The 27,156-nt window shown below is 45.2% G+C and overlaps 1 protein-coding gene across 1 annotated transcript in view; it reads left to right on the forward strand.

The window, feature by feature from the left end:
* Kcnd3 (potassium voltage-gated channel subfamily D member 3) overlaps window positions 1-26,742 on the forward strand; it is a 229,546-nt gene extending 202,804 nt beyond the window's left edge. Inside the window, exons 3-8 of the mRNA XM_048351745.1 lie at window positions 16,570-16,732; window positions 21,799-21,900; window positions 22,228-22,317; window positions 23,832-23,888; window positions 25,331-25,578; window positions 26,314-26,742. Of these exons, the coding sequence (XP_048207702.1) occupies window positions 16,570-16,732; window positions 21,799-21,900; window positions 22,228-22,317; window positions 23,832-23,888; window positions 25,331-25,578; window positions 26,314-26,515 (862 nt within the window). The 3' untranslated portion in view covers window positions 26,516-26,742. The remainder of the gene's footprint in view (window positions 1-16,569; window positions 16,733-21,798; window positions 21,901-22,227; window positions 22,318-23,831; window positions 23,889-25,330; window positions 25,579-26,313) is intronic.
* Window positions 26,743-27,156: the final 414 nt, after the last annotated feature.

A 27,156-nucleotide genomic window follows, 5' to 3' on the forward strand; every position in this document is an offset into this window, starting at 1 on the left:
ATCTGACAACGGGGCTGGGGATATAGCCTAGTGGCAAGAGTGCCTGCCTCGGTATACCAGAGGCCCTAGGTTCGATTCCCCAGCACCACATATACAGAAAACGGCCAGAAGCGGTGCTGTGGCTCAAGTGACAGAGTGCTAGCCTTGAGCGGGAAGAAGCCAGGGACAGTGCTTAGGCCCTGAGTCCAAGGCCCAGGACTGGCCAAAAAAAAAAGATCTGACAAGATCCTGTGAGAGTCTGAGGCAGAGAAAGGGATGGCTTAGTGGACAAAGAACTGATCTTCAGAAGACTGGGATGGACAAAGAGAGAGAGAACCCCCAAGATGTCAGAGGGCAGTCCTGGAGCAACACAGGGCAGGAAAGATGCAAAAGAGTTGGACAGTATGAGAGTGGTCCTATAGAAGTGAAATAGCCACGGGGCTGGGGATATGGCCTAGTGGCAAGAGCGCTTGCCTCGTATACATGAGGCCCTGGGTTCGATTCCCCAGCACCACATATACAGAAAACGGCCAGAAGAGGCGCTGTGGCTCAAGTGGCAGAGTGCTAGCCTTGAGCAAAAAGAAGCCAGGGACAGTGCTCAGGCCCTGAGTCCAAGCACCAGGACTGGCCAAAAAAAAAAAAAAAAGAAGTGAAATAGCCAGTCACTTAACCCTTACCTAGCCAGGCCTCTCTCATCCTAACAATCCTGCTGTCTTGTCCACTTTTACCTCTTGCCTGTCAACCTCTGATGAGGGACACAGAAGAATCACAAGGATGCTGCTTCTGGCAGACACAAGCTAGGACTGGTAACATGTGCATGGACAACAAATGCTGGGTTACTAAGTATTCAGACCAGCTTCTGTGCCCTAGCTCCTTGTCACCTCCATGTCCTTCCTTCCTTCCTTCCTTCCTGCCTTCCTGCCTTCCTTCCTTTCTCTTTCTTTCTTTTTTTTTCTTCTTCCTCCTCCTCCTTTTTCATGCATTTTTCTCCAGGGACTTCCTTTTCTTTGTTTTTGTTTTTTTTCTTTGTCAAGTCTCAGATTCCAACTTGGTACCTGATGCTTTCTCTTACTGGCTATCCTTCTTCCAACTGAGCCATGCCTCTATCCCCAACCTCCATGGATATAAAGTAACTGCTTCACCCCCTGGCATACCACTGGAGTCTGACCTTGGCCACATCATGACTTCTCCCAGCGTCCAGCCCTGCCTTCTGCAGTCAGTGTCCACCGTGGCACTCCTCAGCTTGTCAGGCCTCTTGCTGCACCGGAGAGTTGAGGAAGCAAATCTATCTCTGGGAAATGCTTGCCAGCCCAGGATGGCAGAAGGCTGGGAAGTACCCCCAGGGAGGAGAGCTGCTGTGATGCACATATGGTGAAAGAAGAGCAGATGGTGCGGGCCTATGGGACAGGGTCTCAGAGGGAGCTCTGTGGTTTGACCAGGCATGTGCTATTTCTCATGGCTTCATGTCAACCTAGACTCCCAGGAGTACTGAAACCTAATGAGGCAGAGGAGGGTGGACTGAGCAAGACATAGTTTCCAGAAGAGATTGGACTGGGGCTATGGAACATGCCAATGGGCCTCAACCTACCTCCCCTAGGATGCCACCCCAAGTCAGTGTCTGCCTTCTCCATCTCTGATGAGGTCTGTCCCTAAGCAAGGACTGGATGGCTTCACAGTTCTGGGCCCTGAGCCCATCTGCCTTCTACTTCTTCTTTCAAAGCACCAATGTCCCTGAAGACTCTTCACTAAGCAAGTACAGCTACGGGGCCAGGACTGACTGGGTATGTAGGAAGCATCACCATAAATAATCAAATCCTAATTTTCATTTGAATTTCTTCCCATGGATGGGAGACCAGTAGCAAACTTGATTGCCTGATTACATCTCTTTCCTGGTTTCTATCTGCAGGTGGCTGGCTGCTACTTACTATTCTATCTCTGTCAAGTTTTCCATTGGTCTGCTGTGTGTTCATCCTCCCTCTGCTAGTCTATGTCAATGTGCTTTTCCTGGGAGTCCTGTGAGCTCCATAGGAGTCTGGCTTGGTAATATGGCTATAGTGATCACCTTTTTTTGGTGGCAAGGCTGATGCAGGTACCCACACTGGTGTTTATCACCTTCCTAATCATGATAGGAAGAGACTCAAGTTCAAGGACCTTGGGTACTAAGTGACAACCCGAGGGTTTGGAAAAGAAGATCTCCTGTAGAAGCTGAAATTTTCAAGAATAAATAGTTGGTAGGAACCATCAATGCTCAGTCTTAACTAATTTTGTTTTCTTTTTGCAGTACTGTGGTCTAAAAGCATCAGACATTTTTCAGTTCTAAAATCTCTGGATGATTCTTTTTACATCTGTCTTGTATTGTGTTCTGCTCTTGCATACCTTTGTTTTCTTTTCTTTCTTTCCAGAAAATACTTCATATGTAACTGTGCCATATCTCTAATATCTGAAGTTCTTAAAGGGTTATGTTTATTTTGCTGTTGATTCCCATGAGCATCTTTGCTTCCTTATGAGTTTTGGGGTCTTTTTCAGTCAACAGAAAACAGCTGGCTCATACCTATAATCCTACTAGTCAGGAGGCTGAGGTCTGAGATTTGAGGTTCAAAGCTACTCAGAAAAAGTCTGTGAGATTCTATGTCTAATTAACTAGAAAACAACCAGATACTGATAGAGTACCAGCACCAAGAGAGAGGGCCAAGAAAGAGTACTCTGGCCCCGAGTTTAAGCGCCAGTACCAGTGCACATGAACGCACCACCCACCACACATACACCACAACCTATGGAAATTCTGGAGGCCAAAATGAAGGAATTTATCTCTAAGTAGAATTTAAATACTGTTTGTCCATTAGTCAAGTTGTACAGCCACTTCAGCCCACTTCCAGAACCTAAATTAATCTGAGATTCTCTCTCTTAGCTATCAGCCCAAAGACAATTTGCAGGTCTGTGTTGGCATGTGCCTCAGAGTAATAGCATTCCTCCCTCTGCTTCCTGCCCATCCTTCTCAACTGTGATTTTGTCTCATACCTTGATCGTTTGTATTGGAAGTGAAGTCGATTTCCCCCACTTCAAATGAACCTTGCAATGATTTAGAAAGTATATTCAGGATGCAGATATTTTGCATTACTATAACCTTCTGGTGAACTAGTCAGTCACATGAACCATTGTGCTAACAATCTATTCACCTCTGGGAACACAGATGAATACAGTGTGACAAAAGAGAAGATAGCAGGAGCAAGGGAAGGGCTACATCTCCTAGGCCTGAGCACCAGCCCAGAATTATTCTTTTGGGCTGAGACAGGGACTGGAACTCAGTACTCAATGCCTTTGCTCATTGGCTAGCACTCTACCAACTGAGCCACGCCTCCAACTTCGTTGGGATTCTTCTTTTCCTCTATCCCCACAATGATTCACTTCTCAAGCACAGAAATGTTTGCTCCCTCATTAGTACATATTGCATACTGGTGCTTCTTCCTATGCTTACTGCCATTGTCTTAGCTCATTCCTTATCATTTTCTGCTTGAACTGATGCAGTAACCACCTTTATTCCCAGCCAGCCAGCAGCTTTCAGGGTGGTCTTTCAAAGATGAATACTTAATCATGACACTCCCCTGCTTAAAATCCTTCTTTAACACCCATTGTTTACAATCTAATTCCTTGGATTCACCCAGAAGGAATCTCACGTGACCACTTCTCCAACCTCATCTCTCACCTACCCTCACTAACGCTTTCCTCATAGCTCCTTCACAGATCAGAATCAGCCAATGGCATTGCCTCCCACAGACTTTCTGTCCTCCCTCCAGCCTGTAGAGCCCCTGCTTTGTGCTCACACAGGACCTGTACACATCCTTCTCACAGAGTTGAGACCCTGGACTGCCATCATGATTAATTTGTCTGTCTCCTGTGTGACATCATCAAATCTTTGATGGCAGAGGCATGCTTATCTGTCTCTGTATCCCTAGCAACTCACAAGGCACAGGCACAAGATAAACAAATCAGTCCAGAAGGACAGGGTAGGCTAGCGCAGGGTAGGCTAGTAGTCTGTGTGTGTGCATGTACCTGTGTGTGCATGTATGCACACACGCATGCATCTGAGTAGGAAACATGATGCTTAGGGCATCCTTCTGCACCTCTGGGAAAGACCAGTGTTCGATATTGTCTTAGTTTCCTCATTTCTGCAGAAATTTCCTACAGACCCTCTCTTCTAACATTCTGAGTCTACAGATCTGTGACCCACAGGGAAGGCAGAGTTTAGAGCTACGAGGCCATCAGCAACATTACTGTCACCTAGGAACATAGATAGCAGATTTTCAAGCATCACTTCAGACTGACAGAATCCGAAGTCTGAAGTTGGAGCCCAGTAATCTGTTTTACTAATAAGCCTTCCAGGCAATTCTAATGCATACTACCATTTGAAAGCCACTGGTTCAGAATATTGGCTTTGTCACTCAGTACAAGTGCCCTTGATGGTGGCTAGATAAGGAATAGACCAAGAATGATACTGAGCTCCTACAGTAGTGACTGGCTGTGACCCTGAAGGGTGGGGCAAACACAGGAATGGCAGCCCCTGGTCCAGCAGCATCGGTGGGCAGACACCCAACCATCTCCCTTAGCATCTGAGACCCTCCTTGCAGGGTGTGGGCTCCCCAACCTTTGACAGCCACTCTGCTGTCTCGGGGCGGGGGGGGGGGATTGTTTTATCTCCTGTAGATTAGCCAAGCCTTTGGCTCCTCTCTCCCTTCCCCTCCCACAGTGCAGTATATAACGAGACATGCTTGGAATATCAGCTTTGGTAAGCTGACGATCCTAAGGATGTTACTTAACTGCTCTGAGCTGAATGACCTGTGCCGAGGCTTCATTCTTTAAGTGCTATTGCAGAATCGCCTTATATTGCTGTGCTCTGAGCCTTATCCAGTCCTCTGGGTCCACCCCAGATGGGGTCTTCAGAAGATTCTTCAAGGCTCCAAAGTGTAACCCAGATTTTTGTCTCCAGGCTCTCTTTGCAGGTGAGCACAGCCAAGCACCTGCCTGCGGGAACAAGAGCATAATCTGTTTTGGGCTAAGGAGTACAAGAAGCATGTTGATCATTTCCCACCCTGGAGCCAACAGTGGAACGAAGTTGCTTGTAGAACCATGGCTAGGCATATGCTTAGATCTGTTCTCTTCTAAGGTTTCTCTACGTTATCTGCCACCCATCATTTTGACTCTTGAGAAACCACAGGTTTGGACCAAAGTAACTGATAGTTGTATCTTGGGACTTTGGAATCAAACAGGCCTGGTCCTTGTCCCAATTCTGCAGCTGGCTAGCCAAGTAACCACTAGCACAGTACTGAACCATTCTGTGCCCCAATTTCCTCAGTTGTATAATGAGGACAATAAAATATCCACTGCTTAGGGGTTCTTGGGAGGGACAAATGAAATGATTATGTGCATACCTAACAGAATGAAAGCCCAACCATGCACATACACGTGCACACATGTGTGGCAGGCATGCATGTGCATGCTCATTTATACATGAACACATGTGCACATATATGTGCACTCATGCACAAGTTCATGCACATCGATGCTTGTTTACACCAGCACACCTATATGCATGTAAACATACATGTACACATGCATGCAAGTGCATCTGTTCTTATTAGTATGTTCACACACACACACACACACACGTTAACATTTTAGCAGTGCTTCTCCAAGGGATGTAATTTGAACATGGAAAGAGGCTACCCAGACACGTGTCAAAAGATTACTCATTGGCCCAGGCTGGTATTTTCAGTGTTGGGGGGAGGGGGGTGGCCTTTGGCCTTTGGCCTTGGACAAGGCAGTCTGTGTCCCTGGAATGCAAGTGTGGCCCAGCTGCTGTCAGAACTCTCCACCTCCTGACCTCACCCAAGATGGCAGCTTCTCTCTCCAGCCCCCAGCCCCAGTATCAGGGACTGAGGAAGTCAAGTTCAAGGGTGCCCCAAGGGGCTAGGATTGAGTATGGCAGTCAGGCTGATATACCCTCCTTGCAAAAAGTTGTTTGGGATGTGATTTCTGACTGAACTCCCTCTAGTGAGGCCAATGCCCTGGACAATGCCCTGGCCCCCAATAACCAGTAGACTCCCCCAGCCCAAAGTGCTGGCTCAGCCTGAGAGGCAGACAGAAGTGGATAGGAGCTTGGCGTGCACTTATCTCCTGGCACCTGGAGGAGGAAATGAAGGCAGCAATTAACTGTACAAGGCGGGTGGTTTGTGCAGCTTAAGTTCAGATAAAAAGTTTAATTATCCCTAAGCCCTAATACAAATTAATTAGCCTTCAGTATTAGGGGGTAAGCTTCCCTGCTCTTGCCTCAGCCCAGACATCACTGCGGATTACCGAGGAAGCACAGGGAGAGAAAGAGAAAGGCAGAGCACTGAATCCTCCATTCATACCTGCATGTTGCACGCTGCTCCACGGTAGCCCAGTAGGGTCTGGCTGACGTCTTAGGTCTATGGCAAGCAACACTGTTCACCTGGCCCTGGGTTGACACCTCCAAAAGGGATTCCTATCGCCAGAATGGAGCCAGGAAGCAAATCCCTATTTGTATGAGTGGAGGAGCATTAGAAAAAATCAGGATAGGATATATGTGTGTATGCATATATATGTATGTATGTGTGTATACACACACACATGCACAGACACACACACACACACACATTTTTTGCCAGTCCTGGGGCTTGAACTCAAGGCTTTGGCACTGTTCCTAAGCTTCTTTTGCTCAAGGCTAGTACTCTACCACTTGAGCCACAGCGCCACTTCCAGTTTTTTCTATGTATGTGGTACTGAGGAATCAAGCCCAGGGCTTCACGCAAGAAAAGCAAGCACTCTACAACTAAGCCACATTCCCAGTCCCTCTGGGTTTAATTTTTATCTAAGCTATTACTTTTACTCTGTGTGTGTGTGTATTCATGCATGCACATGTGCACCAGCTCTAGAGATTGAACTCAGGACCTGGGTACTGTCCCTTAGCTTTTCTGCTCAAAGCTAGTACTCTACCACTCTAAGACAGGTTTACCCACTAACTCAATTACTTCAACACATTTGTTGAGGGGCTTTGAGCAAGAGAATGTCATGCATTTTCATTTGCATTCTAAGAATATGTTTCTTAGCTAGAAGGCTGTGGCTCACATCTGTAATTCTAGCTACTCAGGAGGGAAGATTGGAGGATCGAGGTTCAAAATCAGCTGAGGCAGGGAAGTCCATAAGAACTCTTATCTCCAATGAACCACACAAAATGCTAAAAGTATAACTGTAGCTCAAGTGGTAAAACACCAACTTTGAGTGAAAAGAGACTAAAGAGAAGTACTCAGGAGTTCAAGCCCCATTACTGGCACTGAATGAATGCATAAATAAAGGAACATGCTTCTTTGTGAATTAAAAAGAAACAAAAGTAAGAGTGATGAATCTGTTTAAGAGGCCTTTGAAGAAGTCCAGTCTAGAATTAACAGTGGACTGGGTCTACAGCTTGTTTAGTAAGCACTTACAAAGCTCTTACTGTGTGTCAGGCCAAGCACTTTTACAAAGGGTAATTCATTTACTCTATCATAACAGTCCTATGAAAGTCCAGGAATAAAAGGACAGAGAAGGTTAATAACATCCCTATAGTATAGTCACACAGCTAAAAAGTGACTCAGCCAGGAGTCTTTCACCCAACCCAAGGTCCGTGTGTGCATGTGCATGCATGCAAGTGAGAGAGAGAGAGAGAGAGAGAGAGCACTGGGCCTGAACTCAAGGCCTGGGCACTGTCTCTTAGGTTGTTTTTGTTTTCTTTTTTATTTTTCTAACTCTACTACTTGAGCTACAGCTTCACTTCTGCCTCCTTGGAGATTAATTGGAGATGAAAGTCTCCTGGACTTTTGTGCCCAGGCTAGCTTTGAACTGTGATCCTCAAAACTCAGCCATCTGAGTAGCTAGGATTACAGGCATGAGCCACAGGTACCTGGAAACCCACTCTGACTGCTACAGTATAGTTGGCACTGGAGCTATGGAGATGAGGGGGCGAGGAGAGGAGGGGGCTAGTTCTAGCTAATGCCTCAGATCTCTCTTCCAGCACCACCATCTACTCCCTGTCCCCACTCACATACCCTTCTTCTCTTTCTCCCTCTACCTAGGAGAGAAAAAAGTGAAGGACAGAGAACATTGGTGGAAAAGTCAAAAGAACATCCCAATCTAACCCTAATACATTGCCTCTTACTACTTGGGATGTTCCTCATCCCTCAAGTGGGAAAGCCCAACTGGATGAAAGTGCTAGTAGGAACCCCACTGATGCCTAGCACTGCCTCTAATGGATTGCTCCCCTCATCCTTCCGTCCCCATCCGCATCCTCTCTTCCATAGGTCAAATGCTCCTGATCCTTTGGTTGTCTCCCTTGGGAGGATTTTTACGTCATTCATCATCCTGGACTTTCTTTTCTGGGTAGGATCCAATTAGCCAGTCTCTCATAGAGCACACAGCACCTGGACCTCTACCCAGCAACCTGGCAGAATCTCAGCCAGGAGCAGAGGACAACCACTCGCTGCCTTTTCCTGTCAATCCAATCCAAGATGTCATCAGGTTTTGAGCAGTGAACATGAGTGACCGATATTGCAGTTAAACTGCCCAGTGATTTTTAATCTACATTCTTTCTAAGCCAGGTCTCTCCCATCAGCGAGTCATTGATTATTTGAATCAAAATGCTGGTGGTATCATTTATCTTTGTTAAAATTAATCCAGTTGGTTTCACTCATGATTGCAACCTGTTTTTTTAAAAAAAAAAAATCCTTCTGACTCCACTTCATAGTAGCTCTCGATCATTTAGAAACCTACTTTAGAACAATCATCAGTAGCAGCCTTCTTGTCATCACCATCATCAGGATCATTATCATCAGATCCTTGATCATCATTATTACATTAGTAAGCAGAGTTGAAGGAAGGATGGGATAACCAAGCCACAGGAAAGTCAAGAGGAAATCTGGGTCCTCAGCAAGACACAGGATGGGAGCTCATCACTCACCTCTCATCTCTCATCTCTTTCTACATGCCAGCCTTCTTCCTCTACTTGCAATCTGGTGTTTCCCATTGCTGAGAGCATAGGTTGTTCCCAAGCATTTCTTTAAGAAAGATTGATCTGGTCCCCAAAGTATAAGCCACAGGAGGAAAATAGGTGTTCAACATCATTGGACATTAGGAAAATGCAAGAAAAAAACATACTAATTGCCATGCACTGATGGCTCATGCCTGTAATCCTAGTTACTCAGGTGGCCAGGACTTAAGGATCACAGTTCGAAGCCATCCAGAAAGTCCAGGAGCCTCTTATCTCTAACCACCAAAAAAGAAAACAATCAGAAGTAGAGCTGTGGCTCAAATGATATGGCATTAGCCTTAAGCAAAAAGCTAAAGGACAACACCCAAGCTTTGAATTTAAACCCCACACCAACACACACACACACACACACACACACACACACACACACACACACAATTGTCTTGGATAAGGAGAAAACAGACCCCCTAATTCATTTCTGGTGAGAATATATGATGTACCCGGTGGAAAAATTCTAGAAGTGCCTGAAACCATTAGACATTGTTACCATATAACTCCCAGATAAATAAAACATATGTCCACATAAAAATTGGACACACACACAAAAAATGTATATGAAAAAACTGTACACCTATGTTCAGAGCACCATTCATAATAGGTAATAAGTAGAAATGACTCAGGTGTCTATCAATTAACAAATAAATTAGAATGAATTCACAAACTGTTGTATATCCACACATACCACATTTTGAATATTGCTGAGGTATAAAAATAATAAAGTACTTATATACCCTATAATATGAATGGCCCTTAAATATGCTGAAAATAAGCTGAAAAAAATAAGGCAGACTCAAAAGACCACATATTATGACATGACTCATTGACAAAATGTCCAAAACACAGAATATTTTATTTATTTATTTATTTTATTGTAAAGGTGATGTACAGAGGGGTTATGGTTACTTAAATCAAGTATTAAATACATTTCTTTTTGAACAGTGTCGCCTCGTCCATCCTTTTCTCCCAGTTTTTACCCTCCCGACCCCCCTTTCCCCACAAGTTGTATAGTTCACTTTCAACATAGTGTCTAGTGAGTAGCACTGCTGCATTTAAAAACAGAGAAATCTATAAAGACAGAATTGTGGTTGCCAGGAGTGATGGATGGATGTAGAATATTCACTAACTGCCTATAAATGTAGAGTTTCTTTCCAGGGTTTTTAAAATGTTCTAGGGCTGATGCAACTCTATCGAGCCCTGGGTTGAATTCCCAGCATAAGTAAAGAAATAGGAAGGGAGAGGAAGGGGAAGTCCTAAACTAAGGAACTGCCATATCACTCAGTGGTAAAGCACTTGCATATTCTGTGCCAAGCCCTAGCTTTAAGTCCTGCTAACACTGAAAAAAGTATTTACTTGAAAGTAGACTCTGATGACAGAAGCACAGCTATGTAAATACACTAAAAATTATGGAAATGAATAATTTGAGTGGCTTGCTTTTTGGGGGTATATAAATGGCATCTCGAAGCTAATGGGCAAGGAGTGAGGCCCAAATGGTAGAGCATTTGCCTAGCAAGTCAATGCTGGGCACCGGGTATCATACCTGTTGTAATAGTTACTCAGGAGGCTGATACCTGAGGATCACAGTTTGAAGCCAGTCAGGGTGGGAAGTCCATAAGACTAATATTTCCAATTAACCAGCAAAAAGTGAGAAGTGGAGCTATTGATCAAGCAGTAGAGTACCAGCCTCGAGGGAGAAAGTCAAGAAAGAATGTGAGGCCCTGAATTCAAGTCCCAGTCCCAGCATAACAACAACAAAAAATGTACAAGGCCAAGCTTAAACTCCAGTACTACAACAAAAATAGTTATCAATAAAACTATTGAAAAAAACAATAAACTCAAGGAAGCAACTCATTGACCCAGCTTGGGTCAGATGCTCTAGGAATTGCTGTGATTCGTGGCATTAGGGACAGAAGGTGGGGTTTTTAAGACTATAGTATCTCAAAGTTTATGTTATAATAGACATGGCTCCTAAATTGGAAAGAGTATTAGCACACAAGTAATTAGTGTCAACCACATCAGCTATTTACAGAGAATTTACAGTTACCTAAACACTGAATTACAGTGTTTTTTTCTAAAATATTATCAAAACACTGGGGCCATAACACCCATTTCATATGTGGTAAAGGCTCAGGTTAAATCACTAAGGTCACCTACTTAATTAATATGGGGCTAGAGTTCAAACCCACTTCTGACTCTGGTCTCTTCTCTCAATTATTAGGCCACACTGCCTCCTTCTGGCTTTATACAAGTGGCTGAGAAATTCTGAAACATACCAATGGAGACCTAACTTTAAATCCATCCTTTATATCATTGATCTATTATTCTTTCACTAAAGGAGATTATCTACTGGGAGATTTGTCCCTTCACTGTCAGCTAACTTCCTTTGCTTTCACAGCCACTGTTGGTAATCTTGGGGAAGTTCCAAAAGATGAGAAACCATTCCTTCACTCCCATTAGCCACACCACTATCCACATCACCAGCCCCAGCTTGTTAAATATACAAGGAATGAGGACAAGAGCACATCTTGCTGAGTTATGATTCAATAGATCTGTAGCAGCCTCCAGATCCACCTCACTGTCAAAACAAGAAATAAGGTTAATTTGGCAAGACATATGCATAGCAAACCAACATGGCTTATTTTCCAAGTGTTCATAAGCTGTCCACTTAATAATCTGTTCTTGAATTCTGCCAGCAATGTGATGGCAGATATGCCAAGCCTCTTGGTCTGTGATTACTGAGTTATCTCTCTCTCTCTGTGTGTGTGTGTGTGTGTGTGTGTGTGTGTGTGTGTGTGTGTGTGTACACAGACATATGTGTATCAATCAGATGGGCACCTGTGGCTCCTGCCTATAATCCTAACTATTCAGGAGGTTTAGACCTGAAGACTGCAGTTTGAAACCAGCCCAGGCAAGAAAGTTTATGAGATGCTTATCTCCAATTAAACACCAAAAACCTGGAAATACAGCTGTGGCTCAAGTGGTAGAGCACTAACTAGCCTTGAGCTAGGGATAGGCCCTGAGTTCCAGCTCCAGAACCAACACACACACACACACACACACACACACACACACACACACACACACACACACACTACATATATGCATATAATTGTTTTCCATCAGTAGCCTATTGGTATTGCTGTGGTGTATCATTTGCCAGAGACACTTGGCAGTGTTTCTGCAGCCCCATCTGCACACACCCCTGCAGGGTCTGTGGGCCTTTGATGGAAGTCCACCAAGTCATCTGACCACTCTCCCTCCTTGACTTCAAGCTTCCCATTCCCATTGGTCCCAGACTTACGCAAAGGACGCACCTTCCTCTCCATAGAGAAAGCAGAAGTGCTTGGGAATGGAGCTGTTCTGTTTTCTCTCTGTCACCTGGCCACCTTTCACCTGGTGAAAACGAAACGTGAAAAGTGTGCAGAAGACCAGGGTCAGGAAAACTACATGTGAGAATGGTAAGATGCTAAGGACAATAGAAAGATTGTTTTAAACATCTGAACGTTTTTACACATTAGGAAGGACTGGGTGCTGGTGGCTTATACCTATAATTCTAGCTACTCAGAAGGCAGAGATCTGAGGATCACAGTTCAAAGTCAGCCCTGATAGGAAAGTCCATGAGATTCTTATCTCCAATTAAAAACCAAGAAGCTAGAAATAGAGCTATGAACTCACTTGGCAGAGTGCTAGCCTTGAGTGGAAAAGCTAAGGGACAGCATCTAGGCCCTGAGTTCAAGCCCCAGTATGGACACAAAAGAGAGAGAGAAAGAAAGAGAGAGACACACACAGAGGAGAAACAGTGATACCCACTGCTCTACATAAAAGAAAGTGTATTCATTGCTTATGGGCTGCATATTTCACAATAAGATTGTAATACAAGTTATTCTTACTACTGTGTCTGTGTGTATGTCTGTGTGTATGCACGCGTATGCGTGCGTGTGCCAGTCCTGAGGCTTGAACTCAGGACTAAGCGCTGTCCCTGAGATTTTTTTGTTGTTGTAGTTCAAAGCTAGTGCTGTACTACTAGTATCTCCACTTCTGGCTTTTTGGTAGTTTATTAGAGATCCAAGTCTCATGGACTTTCCTGACCAGGCTAGCTTCAAACCAAGATCCTTTGTGAGTAGCTAAGATTACATGCATGAGCCACTAGGGCCCAGCTACCTTCATTTTATAGTCAAGGAAATGGAGGCTCAAGGAAACTGGACCAAGGTAACAACCCCCCAGATGATATAGTGATTTGAACCTAGGACATCTCAGGGACAAAGCTCTCAAACCTCTTCCCTGAAAGTCTTTCCTGAGTGTCATAGTTTCAAAGAGCCAGAAAGGAGCCTAGCAGACCCTGCGGTCATGAGTTTGTGAGATAGGTTGAGCCAGCAGCCAGGGCACAGACACTGCAGATGAGAAAGATAACCTGGGAGTGTTAAGCAGAAACCTACTTCCTGGGGCCAGGAGGGGCTTATAGGAGATTGCTCATTCATTCATACAACGTCTGTCATCCCCTGCCAGATCCTCCACCAAGCCCTCAGGCATTCAAATGAGGACCTCTGACTCGTGGCATAGTTTATCTGTTTCCCTCCCCATCTTTTCTGGAGACCAAGGACACAGGGGCCCCCACAGGACAAGTGTCTTTGAGCCTCACTACTACAGCCACAACCATTGCTGGTGATGCTAAGTGTGTTTCTGCTCAGAACACACTGAGGACCCCGGGGGCAGAGAGATAGAGTTCCTGCCTTTAGCCAGAGGAGTTATCGCAGCTCTTTGCTTAATAAGGCCTTTAAATTATCTCAACAAAGAGGAGGCTGAACACTTAACCGCTGTGGAGAACATCGTATTGATTGGAGGAGAGAAGCTCTGGCCAGCGTGCCCGGGCTGAGCGGGAGCCAGGCCACGCTGATCCCTGGGGGCAGCTGCCAGAGTGTGAAGTACTTAAAGGAGTTTTCCAAGTGGAGAGGGGCTGGCAGCATCTCTGAGTGACTTCTTGGCTGAAGGAGCTGCGTTCCGGAGCACAGAGAATCTCTCTGAGACAGCATGGGTGGTATAAACTAGGTAAAAGCAAGAGGAGTGAGTTTATTCCTCACTGAGCAAAAAAGGTCCACCCATCTCATTCTTGGGACCTCGCTACCCTTGTCTGAGTATGAATACAAAGCTCAAGCTTCATGGGGCTTGTGTGAGGTAAATCTATAACAGAAAAAGAAAAGCTTTGCAAATCATAAATTCCATGTGACTAGGAAGTGGGTTTGCTTTTTATTATTTTCCTTATCATAAATGAGATCCGCTTCCTGTTCTGCTTAAAATCCATCTATATCTTGCCAGACGTGAGTGGCTCATTCCTGTAATCCTAGATACTCAGGAGGTTCAGGAAATCTGAGGATCGAAGTTCAAAGCAAGCCGTGGCAGGAAAATTCATGAGACTCTTATCTATAATTAACCAGCAAAAAGCCAGAAGTGGAGATGTTGGCTCAAATGATAGAATGGCAGCTTGGAGCAAAAAAAGCTAAGGAAGAGCTCCCAGCTCTGAGTTCAAGCCCTAGTACTGGCACCAAAAATGTTTCCTTTTAATTAAAAACTCATCCATGATTTCTTGTGATTCTGGTAGTGAGTACATTTCTTTTTGAACAATGTCACCTCTTCCCTCATTTTCTCCCAGTTTTTCCCTCCCAACTCTCCTCCCCCACAAATTATATAGTTCGTTGTCAACATAGTATAGTATAGTGAGTAATACTGCTGCATTAGTTCACCCTTTGTCCCACCATTTCTGTGCTCCCCCTTACACTCCCCCAAACAGATAAACTTACATACAAGACAGAAATCAAAAGCAGCAACAAGGGAGAAAAAACATCCCACCCACCCCCAAAAAAAGAAAAAGAACAATAACAAAAAAAAAACCAAAACACTTGTTTCCATTTCTTGGAGTTCATTTTGGTAAACAGTTGGCAGGGATGTGGTCAAAGGGGAACACTACTACACTGTTGCTGGGAATGTACACTTGTTCAACCACTCTGGAAAGCAGTACAGAGGTTCCTCAGAAGACTAAACACAGAGCTTTCCTCTGGCCCGCAATTCTACTCCTGGAGTTCCACTAAAGCTACCAGCACAACCATGTCCATTGCAGCATTGTTTACCATAGCCAAGATAGGAAATCAACCCAGGTGCCCCTCAGTGGAAGAATGGGTCAATGAAATGTAACACAATGGAATTCTATGATTCCACCAGAAAGAATGACAGTGCACCATTTGTAAGGAAATAGAGACTTGGAAAAATTATATTAAGTGAAGTAAGCTAGACCCAAAGAAACAGGTTGCATGGTCCCTCTCATTTGTAGTAATTAGAATGTACCTGTAAATCTATAAGTAAATGCAATGGGTGGTAAAAGACAAAAAATTACAGTTGAACATGATAAATTAAACAGGATCCTAAACATTCACATAGTAAGACCAAAGGAAGATATTCTTAGGAAAAGATCACAAGAGCTCAATAGCTATGTGTATATGATCCTGTGAAATGATGTTTATTGAAATGAACTCCAAGAAATGGAAACAAGAGGTTTATGTTATCTCTGTTTTTGTTTCGATTTTTTTTCCTCCTTTGTAGCTGCTTTTGATTTCTGTACCTTTTGTCTTGTATGCAAGTTTCTCTGTTTTAAGGACTATAAGGGGGAACACAGAAATGGTGGGACAAAGGGTGAACTAATGCAGCAGTGATACTCACTAGACACTCTGTTGACAATGAACTGTACAACTTGTTGGGGAGGAGAGTTGGGAGGGAAAAACTGGGAGAAAATGAGGGAAGAGGTAACACGGTTCAAAAAGAAATGTACTCATCACCTGATCTATGTAACTGCACGTCATCTTTATAATATAAATAAACAAACACATCCATGTTCATTATTGTACTTGGGATGAAATGTATGCTGCTAACTGTGACCCACTGAATGCTTCATGCTTGCCATGCCTACCTCTCAATCTTCTTTGTTATAACTCTTGCCTCCCTCAATATCCCATCCTGCTGGCCCTTTGACAATCCCTAGAACAAGCCAAGGTCCTTACTATTACCTCAGGACCCCCAAACCTCTGTTCCTTCTGACTAGTACACCTATGAGCAGAGATTTTGCATGCCTTCAGATATCAGTTTAAACATTAGTATATGGGCGAGGCCTTTCCTGACCACACTCCTACTGCCTGACACAGCTCCCTCCCTCTCTTCTCTTTATAGATACAACCCCAAGGTACAAACAAGACTATATATTTCCTTGTATATAGTCTTCTTTTTATAGGAAGTTGTTTCCATAAAGGCTTAAGTAAGGATCTTTGCTCTTGGCTCACTCTCAGATTATATGCCTACAATCAGGTACATAGAAGGCACCTAAGCAATTGTTGAATTAATGGATGAATGAATGAAGTGCATCATTGGCTGGGAGCCTGACTTATTTCCAAAATGGCTCCTCTCTTCCTTACATCCTGTTTCTGTCTGTCTCTCTCGCTCTGTCTCTCCCTTAGGTATGGTGATATGGTGCCTAAGACAATTGCAGGAAAGATCTTCGGCTCCATCTGCTCCCTCAGTGGCGTCCTGGTCATCGCCCTGCCGGTCCCTGTGATTGTTTCCAACTTTAGCAGGATTTACCACCAGAATCAGAGAGCTGATAAACGCAGGGCACAAAAGGTAAGCCACACATGAGACGGTGGGGACCAGGGGGAGTAGAAGGAGCAGGGAGCAGGTAGACTGCCAGACTTGGAGTTATCTGGAAAATCCCTAAACAATCATCCTCCAGCTTGAGGAGAGAAGGCAGCTGGTGTTCCTGAGACTCACCAGCACCATAGATTCTAGCCGCAGGCAGCTGGAAAATTCAGCATGCCCTCATTTACCTATGAGCTGGCTATCATCTTCCTTCTGATATCCTAAGGCCACGCCTTGGTCCATGGCCCATCTCCACACCCAGCCACGGTCACTGGGCAGTCTCTTGGCTCCTCCTTCTCCCAGCCAAAAGCTTACTGGGAAAATCTCATTTTAATAGCTTATATTAGCCTATACAAAGCCTAGTGACAAAAATAAATGAGCCAAAAAGAAAAATGAATACCATGAAAGGAGAACATCATGAGGTTGGTGAGTTCCAGAACAAATGGCACAGCGAGCAGTATAGCTCACTCTAATGCCAGAGGGGAAGCCACAGAACTCAATGGATGACGTCCAGGAGAGCCATCGTCAGCCCTGAGGAAGGTCTAAAGTTCTGCCCAGTGTATCCTTAAGGCAGCGGGGAGGGGGGATATGTGGTCCTGGGCCCACAGAAACAGGGAGATCTCTGCAAGCTTGGAGGCTCAGAAGCTCCTGCATCAGAAGCCTTCAATCATCAATTAAGCCAACTCATGCTTCATTCAATTGTGAAGCCATCTGGCTAAAGAAAGTCCCTGGAAATGGCTTCTATAGGTTCCTATCAAGGAAGGGATATCTGAGAGGAGTGCCCCATTTCCCTCCTGATCTGAGTATCTCTGCCACCAGGAGGCATGGTCAGAGCCTCTGGGTACAAAGAGTCAGAGACCTTGTTTGAAATTGGCTTATTGAAGCCTAGGATTCAGATCTTCATATATTATCCTTCTATTCATTTGTTCCACAAATTTCCTGAGCACCTACTATGTGGCACACCTTGCAGCTGATTATTTGCTTCTGCCTGATATCAGTTGTTGGGGTCAGCTGTACCTTTAAGGGGCCACAGCTGACCTCGGCCTGTCCCTCCCCTTCCTGTCTTTAACAGGAAGAGTAGCCCCTGTTCCTGGGGCTAGCACGTGTGCTATGGCGGAGGGGTACCCCAGGGGCCCATCCTTGGGGGGCTGGACCTCTGCCTACAAAGGAAGTCTCCTGACATCACTTGAGGGACAGCTCCTTGGGACCAATCAGGGGCCCCTCTCTTGTGCCCGCCTTTGGGGTATATCTGGGAGGCTCCTCATTTGAATAAACAGAAGCCCTAGCGGTTTTCTCCAGGGGCCCACACATCCGTGTCGTTCTTGGCGGTTTGGGGGCACCCTGCGACCACACGCCACCGAGGCTACCTGTGGCCATTGCTCCCACGTGAGAGCGATAAAGGACCACCCAGGAAGGGGCGGACAAGCCCCTTCCCCCCCAAGCAAGGGGAAGTAGAGAGAGAGAGAGCCCACAATCAGTGCTTCATACTTGGTCCCAGCAATCCAGAATTTCAGAACAGGTCCCTGTGTATGAATTATCATAAGGCCTTAAGTCCATAAGAGCTACCTCTGAGAAGCATAATTATTATATGATCATTTGCACAAAATAATGTACAATTAAATATACACAGTGCCAAATATAATCCTATACCAACTCACTTTGTTCCTAAGTTTCTTCTATCACCTGTCAGGTGCCCTTGTAGTTACCTCTTTCCTCATCCTCCTGTCCCACTCTGTACCCTATCTTCTAAACCTGAACTCTGGCCACCTTCCCCTCCCTTCCTACACTTGTGCCTCCTTCTTAGAGCATCTCACCTGCAGACATCACAGGGGACTTTACCTCTGGAATGGATAAAGTCCAATGTGTGCAATTAAAATCCAGAGGGAGTAATTCAGTTTATTCCTTTCTCTAAACTGCTTGAGATGAGTCTCCTTGTTCACCCTCCTCTGTCTCTCTTCTGTCTCCCTTTGAAATCAGAGTAAATATTTACAGTGTTTTCATCTAGCCTGGAGACTGTGCTCAGCTCAGTCTCTTTCACCTTGGGCTTCTTGTGATAGGGAAAAAAAAACCACAGTAATTCCTGCTTCCAGCAGACTCTGTAATAGTAAGCCAAGGCAGGCAAGCCCAAGGGACCTCCTGGGAGAGAAGAGATGGGACCGGGAGGAGGCCAGGGAAGCTGCACTGGTCCCCAGCCCAGGCCATATCCCTGCAGCTGATGATGGCCAAGAAGGTAAGCTCAGTCCACAGGCCTTGTGTACAGAGGCTCATCATCCCTACCTGTGGTGACTGGTTTGCTCTGCATCTGTACCGCATCACCATTCTTAGGAGATGCCCATGTTCTTTGGATTCTTTGACTTGGGGAAGGATTATTAAGGGGGTGGGGTTTTGGCTTGTTTTGCTTCCTGTGCTTGCATATGCAAGGCATATGTTCTACCATTAAGCAACACCCAAGCACCATATTCTTTGTTTTAATTGAATATGTTATTGAGTCGGTCACTGGTGGCTCACACCTATAATCCTAGCTACTCAGGAGGCTGAGGTCTGAGGTTCACAGTTCAAAGCCAGCCCAAGCAGGAAAGTGCATGAGATTCTTATCTCCAATTAGCCACCAAAAAACCAGAAGTAGAGCTGTGGCTCAAAGTGGTAGAGCACCAGCTTTGAACAGAAAGAGCTCAAGGACAGCACCCTGCCCTTGAATTCAAGCCCCACAACTGACCCCCCCAAAAAGAATATTTTTATTGAGATAATTTATGTGTATAGGTACCAGAGTGTACTAGGCTCTAACTTGGCTTTTTTTTTTTCACTCAAAGTCAGTGCTGTAGCACTTGAGCTACAACTCTACTTCCAGTTTTTTGCTGATTAGTTGGAGGTAAAAGTCTCATGGACTTTTCTGCCAAGGCTGGCTTCAAATGATAATCCTTAGATCTCAGCTTCCTGAGTAACTAGGATTATGACAACTGCTTTGAGATAAATTTAAATTCTCATGTAGTTGTGAAAAAATAATAATGCAAAGTGGCTCCTTGTCTAGTTGTTCCAGTTTTATCCAATGGTAAGATGTTACAAAACCACATAGTAAAGGCATAACTCACCTGGGTATGCATCCTGGTACAACTCACCTATCTGATTCAAATTTCCCATTTAATTGTATGGGTATATGTGAAAGAGAGAGAGAGAGAGAGAGAAAGAAAGAAAGAAAGAAAGAAAGAAAGAAAGAAAGAAAGAAAGAAAGAAAGAAAGAAAGAAAGGAAGGAAGGAAGGAAGGAAGGAAGGAAGGAAGGAAGGAAGGAAGGAAGGAAGGGAGAAAGAGAGAAAGAGAGAAAGAGAGAGAGAGAGAGAGAGAGAGAGAGAGAGAGAGAGAGAGAGAGTGGCGGGGGTAGGCTCATGCAGACCATCAGAGTCTGATGACTGAGACTGACCAGTGTCAACACCACAAGCATAGCTGGTGCCCTTTTATAACCACACCCCTGGCTGTGACCCCACAAAAATCCTTAACCCTGGAAACTATTTATCTGTTCTCCATTTATAGAAATATTTACATTTCAAAAATGTTATATAAATGAATTATTTTTAATTCCACATAATTCCTGGAGAGTCATCTCAACTGCATGTCTCAACAGTCCTTTTCATTGCTGAGTAGTATTCCATATGATGGATTTCCCAGTTTGTTTTACTGAGAAGACTACCTGGAATGATTATATATTTCAGCTATTACAAATAAAGCTGCTGTGAACATTGATGTACAGGGTTTTATATAAACATGTTTCCATTTCTCCTGGATAAAGGCCTAAGACTGCAATGTTGCCTATCTTTTGGCCTCTCCATTTCTCCCTTATTTTTCTGACTCTTTAAGAGCAAGAGATCCAAGTACTCATGTCCAAGTGGCACTTGCCATCCAAGCTCAATTGTGGAAGGATTTCAGGGGGTGAGAGAATTAGTCCCTCAGTCATAAATAGTGTCTTGACCTTTAGAGTGTGGAAGCATTCTACTTCCATGTTTCTCCTCTAACCCTGGGATCTCCATGTTTGTTGAAATGCAGCCTCCTGGGATTTTTCAATTTAAGTTTAGAGACTTGCATGATATAAATGGAAGTCAAAGAAGGAGCAGGAGAATGCTATGGAAGCTTTGGCTTCAATGCCAAAGGCCAAAGTACCTGCTCAGTGCAAGAGTCCTGTGCTGAATGCTGGAGATTAGGAAAAAGAAAAAAAGTTTATAAGCCACAGGCCCTGGCCCTCAGGAACTTAAAACCAAGCTACAGAAGCCCACCAAATTTCATATGCTGGGTATGATTCTGTCAATGGATCTCAAACCTCTTTATCCTTTGTGGGAAATGATTAAGCGATATGGTATATTTGATATGACAATCTGCTGCTTTAATAGAGCCCAAGGTACCATAAGATTAAAAGAAGTGCCACAAAGGAGAATAGGAGAATCTTTCATCTCTGGAAAGTAATGAAGACAGACCCCAGATATGAGAAAGGTCTGGCTCTAAGTGGTACAATCAGATTATATAAGGCTATAATGAGCTTGGCACAATTGGATTTCCATATGCAGCTCTCAACACCTAGCACTTACCAAGAGCAATAACAGCCACATCCACAAGCTACAAGAAACTTGCTTGAATATACACATCCAGCCAAGGGGAAGAAAGCTAGAGCAGGATTCCCAGAGAGAATTGCCGTAGACCTTTAGGAATGTTCTTTACTCCTCGTGGAGGAGTGGTGGGGCTCGCTTGGTAGCCTTTCTCTGGTACATTCTCTCCTTCATCTACAGAAGTAGCCATCCCCGGATTTATAGAAATCACACACTCACATGAATAAAAAAATTACACTTGATGGGTGCTGGTGGCTCATGCCTGTAATCCTAGAAACTGACTGTGGTCTGGTTGTACAAAGACAGTACAGTGCCCAGGTCCCAGGCCTCCTCCCCTTATATCAGGCCTCACCTGGGAGGCAAGCCTCACTGGGCAGCCTGCTGACATTGACCTTGGCTAAGTTTGTTGTCTTCTTGTATGTTCATCTCCCTCACATTCTTATTATCTCTGCCAATCACAGAAAGCCCGCCTTGCCAGGATCCGAGTGGCCAAAACAGGAAGTTCCAATGCCTACCTGCACAGCAAGCGCAATGGGCTCCTCAACGAGGCACTGGAGCTGACGGTAGGGGCCTAGAGGGGCTGGATGGGGGAACATGGGCAGATTTTCTGCCCATGGACACTAGCACTGCTACCCCCAAAGCTCCAGTTGGAACCCTGAAGCGGGCATGCCCCTCAGTTTTCCCCATCTACATCCCTCTCCTCTAAGTTTCTCACAACTACTCCTAAACCAGCTGGAGCCAAGGCTCCTAGCCTAAGACTAATCTGTGTTTAATGCTGACTCTAATATGTTGCACATGGAGATTTGTCTGGTCTTGTTCTATGGAGAAACAAAGGCACCAGAAAGAGATCAGCCAGCTTTATACTTAGCCTCTCTTCCTTCTCTCTCCAGGGTACTCCAGAAGAGGAGCATATGAGCAAAAGCACCTCTCTTATTGAGAGCCAGCACCATCACCTGCTGCATTGCCTGGAAAAGACCACTGTGAGTCTCAGCCCATTGCCACCTTCTGTCTCTTCCCTGACCATAACTTTTTCCTATGTCAATACTCATCTCTTTACCCTAGTCCACAAGTCAGTCTGTCCCCTTCAGACCCAGAAGGCATTGGTGAAGTCTGTCAACCTTCAGGAGGAAGACCCTAAGGGGAAAGACAGGTCACCATGGTAGAAGCCCCATTCTGTCCTGCAGCAGTATAGAAGAAGCCATTCCTTTGCCTCCCCACTCCACTCTGCACTCTGCACTCTGCACTCGGCCTATTTCATTACTGAGGGCTACAGGCATCTCCATTTGGCCATTCTGACGGGCATCATCCTTCAACACATACAGGCTGAATTCATACAAAACAGTAGCAAAGTGTCAACTTCTCTCCCACTTCAGGGACTAGGTTGATGAAATCTGTGAGTCCCTTTGTGTTACATATGTCTTGGAACAGGAGGCAGCTAATGAAGGAGCAGTGCACATATTTCTCTATTGAGGATTTATCAAAGTCCCAACGCCCCTCAGTCAGTCTGCAATTTTCCGGAAGTTCAGCTATGGAAAGGCTGGTTGCTGAAGGAGTTGTCACAGTGTAGGGTGCCCCAGCTGGAATGAGAATGATGCTTGTGCCTCCCCAACAGCCTGAAAGGAAGGGCAGTAGGGCTAGCTCTGAACCCTTGGCAAAACATTCTGGGAATAGTAGGAAGGAGAAGTCAGTGGACAAACCAAAGTGAAATCCTTCTTGTTCCTTTCTAGAAACTCCCTCCCCAAAGAGCTTAGCGTCAGGACTGAGCATGCAAAGGAATTCTTGTATTCCCAATGTTCCATATTCTGGCCTCCCTGGCGATAAAATGACTTTTAATCTGAGCCAAACGTGGCTACTCTGAATGGCAGCTGAGTCCAGTGAGGACCTCCAAAAGGGAAAGGCACTCTGCAAATCATAGTTTCCAAGATTGATCATCAAAAACTCTCTATTTCTATCCAGAATTTCCCTCAAAGATGTTGAGCTTGCCAAAGGGATAGGCCCAGACCCAACTGCCCTTTCTAATTGCATGTGCTGGGTGGAATGTATAGATTGAAATAATTATGGGTGAACATATTGGGGTTTGAAGGGCTGGAATGTTGGCATTGAAGAAATGGGATTTGGGTATTGAGATGGAATGCTGGCATTCAAGGAGTAGAATGCTGAATTTGAGAAGAAGAATGTTGGATTGTGGGGGTGGGATGTTGGGATTGAAGCTCTGGAATGCTGGGGAGGAATGTGGTCCTTGGGAGTGGAATGTTGGGGTGGATGGAGAATGTTGGGATGGAAGGAGCAAATGTTGGTTTTGAGTGGGGGTCCTGTTGGAACCAAGGGGCGGAATGTTGGGGTGAGGGGGGGAGCAGAATGCTGGGAACAAGGGATGGAATGTTGAACTCAAAGGGTGGAATGCTGGGATTGATTGACTGTCAAAACTGGCTTGGGAATGCTGGAATGTACAATCAATGGTGTTTTTATCTTCTGTTGGCATGTTGTCCTGTAGGGATTGTCCTATCTTGTGGATGATCCCCTGTTATCTGTACGAACCTCCACCATCAAGGTATAACTTTTTAAAAATTCAATTGATGTTTTTCCTCTCTGAGTCTTCTGCGTCTGTGGGTCTCCCCCTTTCAATCCCGGGTCTGATTCTGTGCATGTGCTGTTGATTCTCTGGGGCTTCTTGTTCTTCTGCTCTCATACCTAGTGTCAGCTCAGGCTTCAGTGGTTTTGTGCTAAACTACCCAACTGCCTTTACAATTCCCTCTTTTGACCTCCTCAAGGGCTCTGAGGGGACGGTGGAACATGGCACCAATGTCAGTTTTCTATTGCGTGTACGTGTGCCACTTCTCCCGCCCAACTCCTTAGAGACTCCTGGTATTGGCTTTCAGCTGGGGCTGGGGTAGAAGGAGGCCTCTCTTGAACTTCTCTGACTTTCTCCCTGCTCTGACCTCCTTGGGCAGGATATCAGTGCCATAGATATTTCGTCACCTTGCCCAAGCAGCCACTTTTTAGTTAGCCTGGGTTGTGCTACATGCCACCCTCGGGCCCTACCGTCAGGAGATGGCTAGCATTCCCTTCCCATGACATAGGTGTCCTCTGCCTCCATGTGTGCTAAAGATCCATATCCCATAATTAGACCAAATATTAAAGAAAAAAAACACTAAGAGAAAACAGCCAGAAAGCCAGGCATCAGTGGCTCACGCCTGTAATCCAAGCTACTCAGGAGGCTGAGGACTGAGGATCGCAGTTCAGAGCCAGCCTGGGCAGGAAAGTCTGTGAGACTCTTATCTCCAGTTAACCACCAGAAAATGAGAAGTAGCACTGCAGCTCAAAGTGGTAGAGAGGTAGCCTTGAGCATAAATCACTCAAGGAGAGTGCCCAAGCCTTGATTTCAAGTTTTATGACCGACAAAAAAAGAAGAAGAAGAAGAAGAAGCCGATACAGTGGCTTAAGCCTGTAATCCTAGCTAGTGGGGAAGTAGAGATCAGAGGGGCACAGTTTAACAATAATGGAGACAAAAAGAAAAAATGTTGGTGAGGCTCTTCCTCAACCAGTGGCTGGGGACAGTGGCTGGTGCCTGTTACCCCAACTATGGGAGCGGCACATCAGCTGGACTCAGTGGTATGCACTTGTCATCCCCAGCAACCTGGGAAAGCACAAACATGAAGATCACTGTCCAAACCAGTTCACGCATAAAGCAAGGGCTGATCTCTAAAATAGCCACTGCAAAAATGGCTGGGGGAGTGGCTTAAGTGGTAGGATACCTGCCTAGCATTCAAGCAAAAGTCCTTCAATCTGGTGGCTAGGTAGGCCAGATTGATTCTTTCTACATTTGGTGCCTGTGGGACATTGCCATCACTCCTCCCAAATGCTTATGATGCAGGCAGCTGCAAGCCCTTGCTTCAAGGCCCAAAGCAGAGACAGGCAGCCATGCAGAGTCTGGGGCTCATGCCCCTTCTCCCTTCCACCTTTTCCTACATCTTTTCCTTCTGCCTCCTACAGAACCATGAGTTCATTGATGAGCAGATGTTTGAGCAGAACTGCATGGAGAGCTCAATGCAGAACTACCCATCCACAAGAAGTCCTTCACTGTCTAGCCACCCTGGCCTCACCACCACCTGCTGTTCCCGTCGCAGTAAGAAAACCACACATCTACCCAATTCCAACCTGCCAGCCACACGCCTGCGCAGCATGCAAGAGCTCAGCACCATCCACATCCAGGGCAGCGAGCAGCCGTCCCTCACTACCAGGTGGGTGGCTTCCATCTCCTCACCCCCCAAGGCCTGAGTCATTTCATCCCCAGAGTGAAACAATCTTAGCATTTAAGAGAATGGAGCATCGTTTGCCATTCTCCTCCCCCAAACTTATCTAACACATGAGATCCCTCGCCTTCCTCCCCCCATTCTTCTCATGTTTGGGTCCTAAATCCTTCCCAGGCTATGGGATGATACAGCAGCCTTATGCCCAAAAGTGGGGTTATGTCTTATGGGGAAACACACCAAGATAATAAAAAAATGACCTGACCTGCCTCCATAAAAAAAAAAAATTGGTCTGATCATTTTATTAAGGAAATAATTTTTACGATCATGGTATGCTTAGTTTACATGAGGTTGACTTTGAATCACAGACTGACTTTTCCTTCTCAGATTCTGTTTATATTTAAGCCACTTGCCATCGTTGCCAAATGAGTTACAGAGAATTCAGGAAACACCAATGTTAAATGTCACAAATAATTATGTCCAGAACCACAGAAGAGAAATTTTCAACTATTAATTCCAAAACCCCAGTCTATTAATGACTTTGTAGTGCCAGGAGTTCAATCATAGTAACTAGAATGGATCATTACAAGCTAGTTACCAAAGGTGGAAGTAAAGGGTCACCAAGACTCCCACTAATTCCAATGAGCATACAAAGGAAGGGGATAAAGGATGCTTTGGGATGCTAGTAAGCAGAAGCCATCATCAACTCACTCTTTTCTATCTTAGTCGCTCCAGCCTTAATTTGAAAGCAGACGACGGACTGAGACCAAACTGCAAAACATCCCAGATCACCACAGCCATCATCAGCATCCCCACTCCCCCAGCGCTAACCCCAGAAGGGGAAAGTCGGCCACCCCCTGGCAGCCCAGGTCCCAACACGAACATTCCTTCCATAGCCAGCAACGTTGTCAAGGTCTCTGCCTTGTAAAACAAACAAACAAACAAACACATTGGACAGAGGGCCAGAGGGGGTAGTGAGGAGTGAAGGGGGCTGGCATGTTGGTGGTGGCCACTGGGACCACTCCCTCCCCCTCTCCCCATTATTTCTGCCTGACCCATTGCACCCCTAGCCCTGAGACTTTGTGCCTGGAAGGAAAAAGAGGCAGCAAAAGGGTACGTGAGGGGCCGGCTGCTGGCGTGGGCGCAGCCCTGTGATAGTGCATCTTGCTGGGTGGGGCCAGAGGAAGGGAGGGGAGGGGAGGGTTTGGGCTAGAGGGGGGTTTAGGCTGCCTGCCAGGATAGGGCCTAGAGGGAAAGCCTCCAACCAAATAGCAATTGTTTCTGGAGACCCCAGAGAAGAAAAGACGAGACAAGAACAGCACAGAGGCGAAGTCGTCACACGCAAACCAGGAAGAAAATATAACACTGTGTATTTAAGCACCTTTTTCAAGGATCTTAATGGATAATATTTATTCATAAGTAAAGGTGGGGGAAAAAACACCAACGGATTTTTGTGAAATGTTTTTCTCCATGGACCCAACACCTTTAAACCAAAACAATGCATTTTGTGAGGTTTTGTTTTACTATTTTTTCCCTCCTTTTATAGCAAAAGCTTTTAGGCTCAAAGTC

Source organism: Perognathus longimembris, chromosome 7 (assembly GCF_023159225.1).
Source record: "Perognathus longimembris pacificus isolate PPM17 chromosome 7, ASM2315922v1, whole genome shotgun sequence".
In the NCBI taxonomy this organism is placed as follows: Eukaryota; Metazoa; Chordata; class Mammalia; order Rodentia; family Heteromyidae; genus Perognathus; species Perognathus longimembris.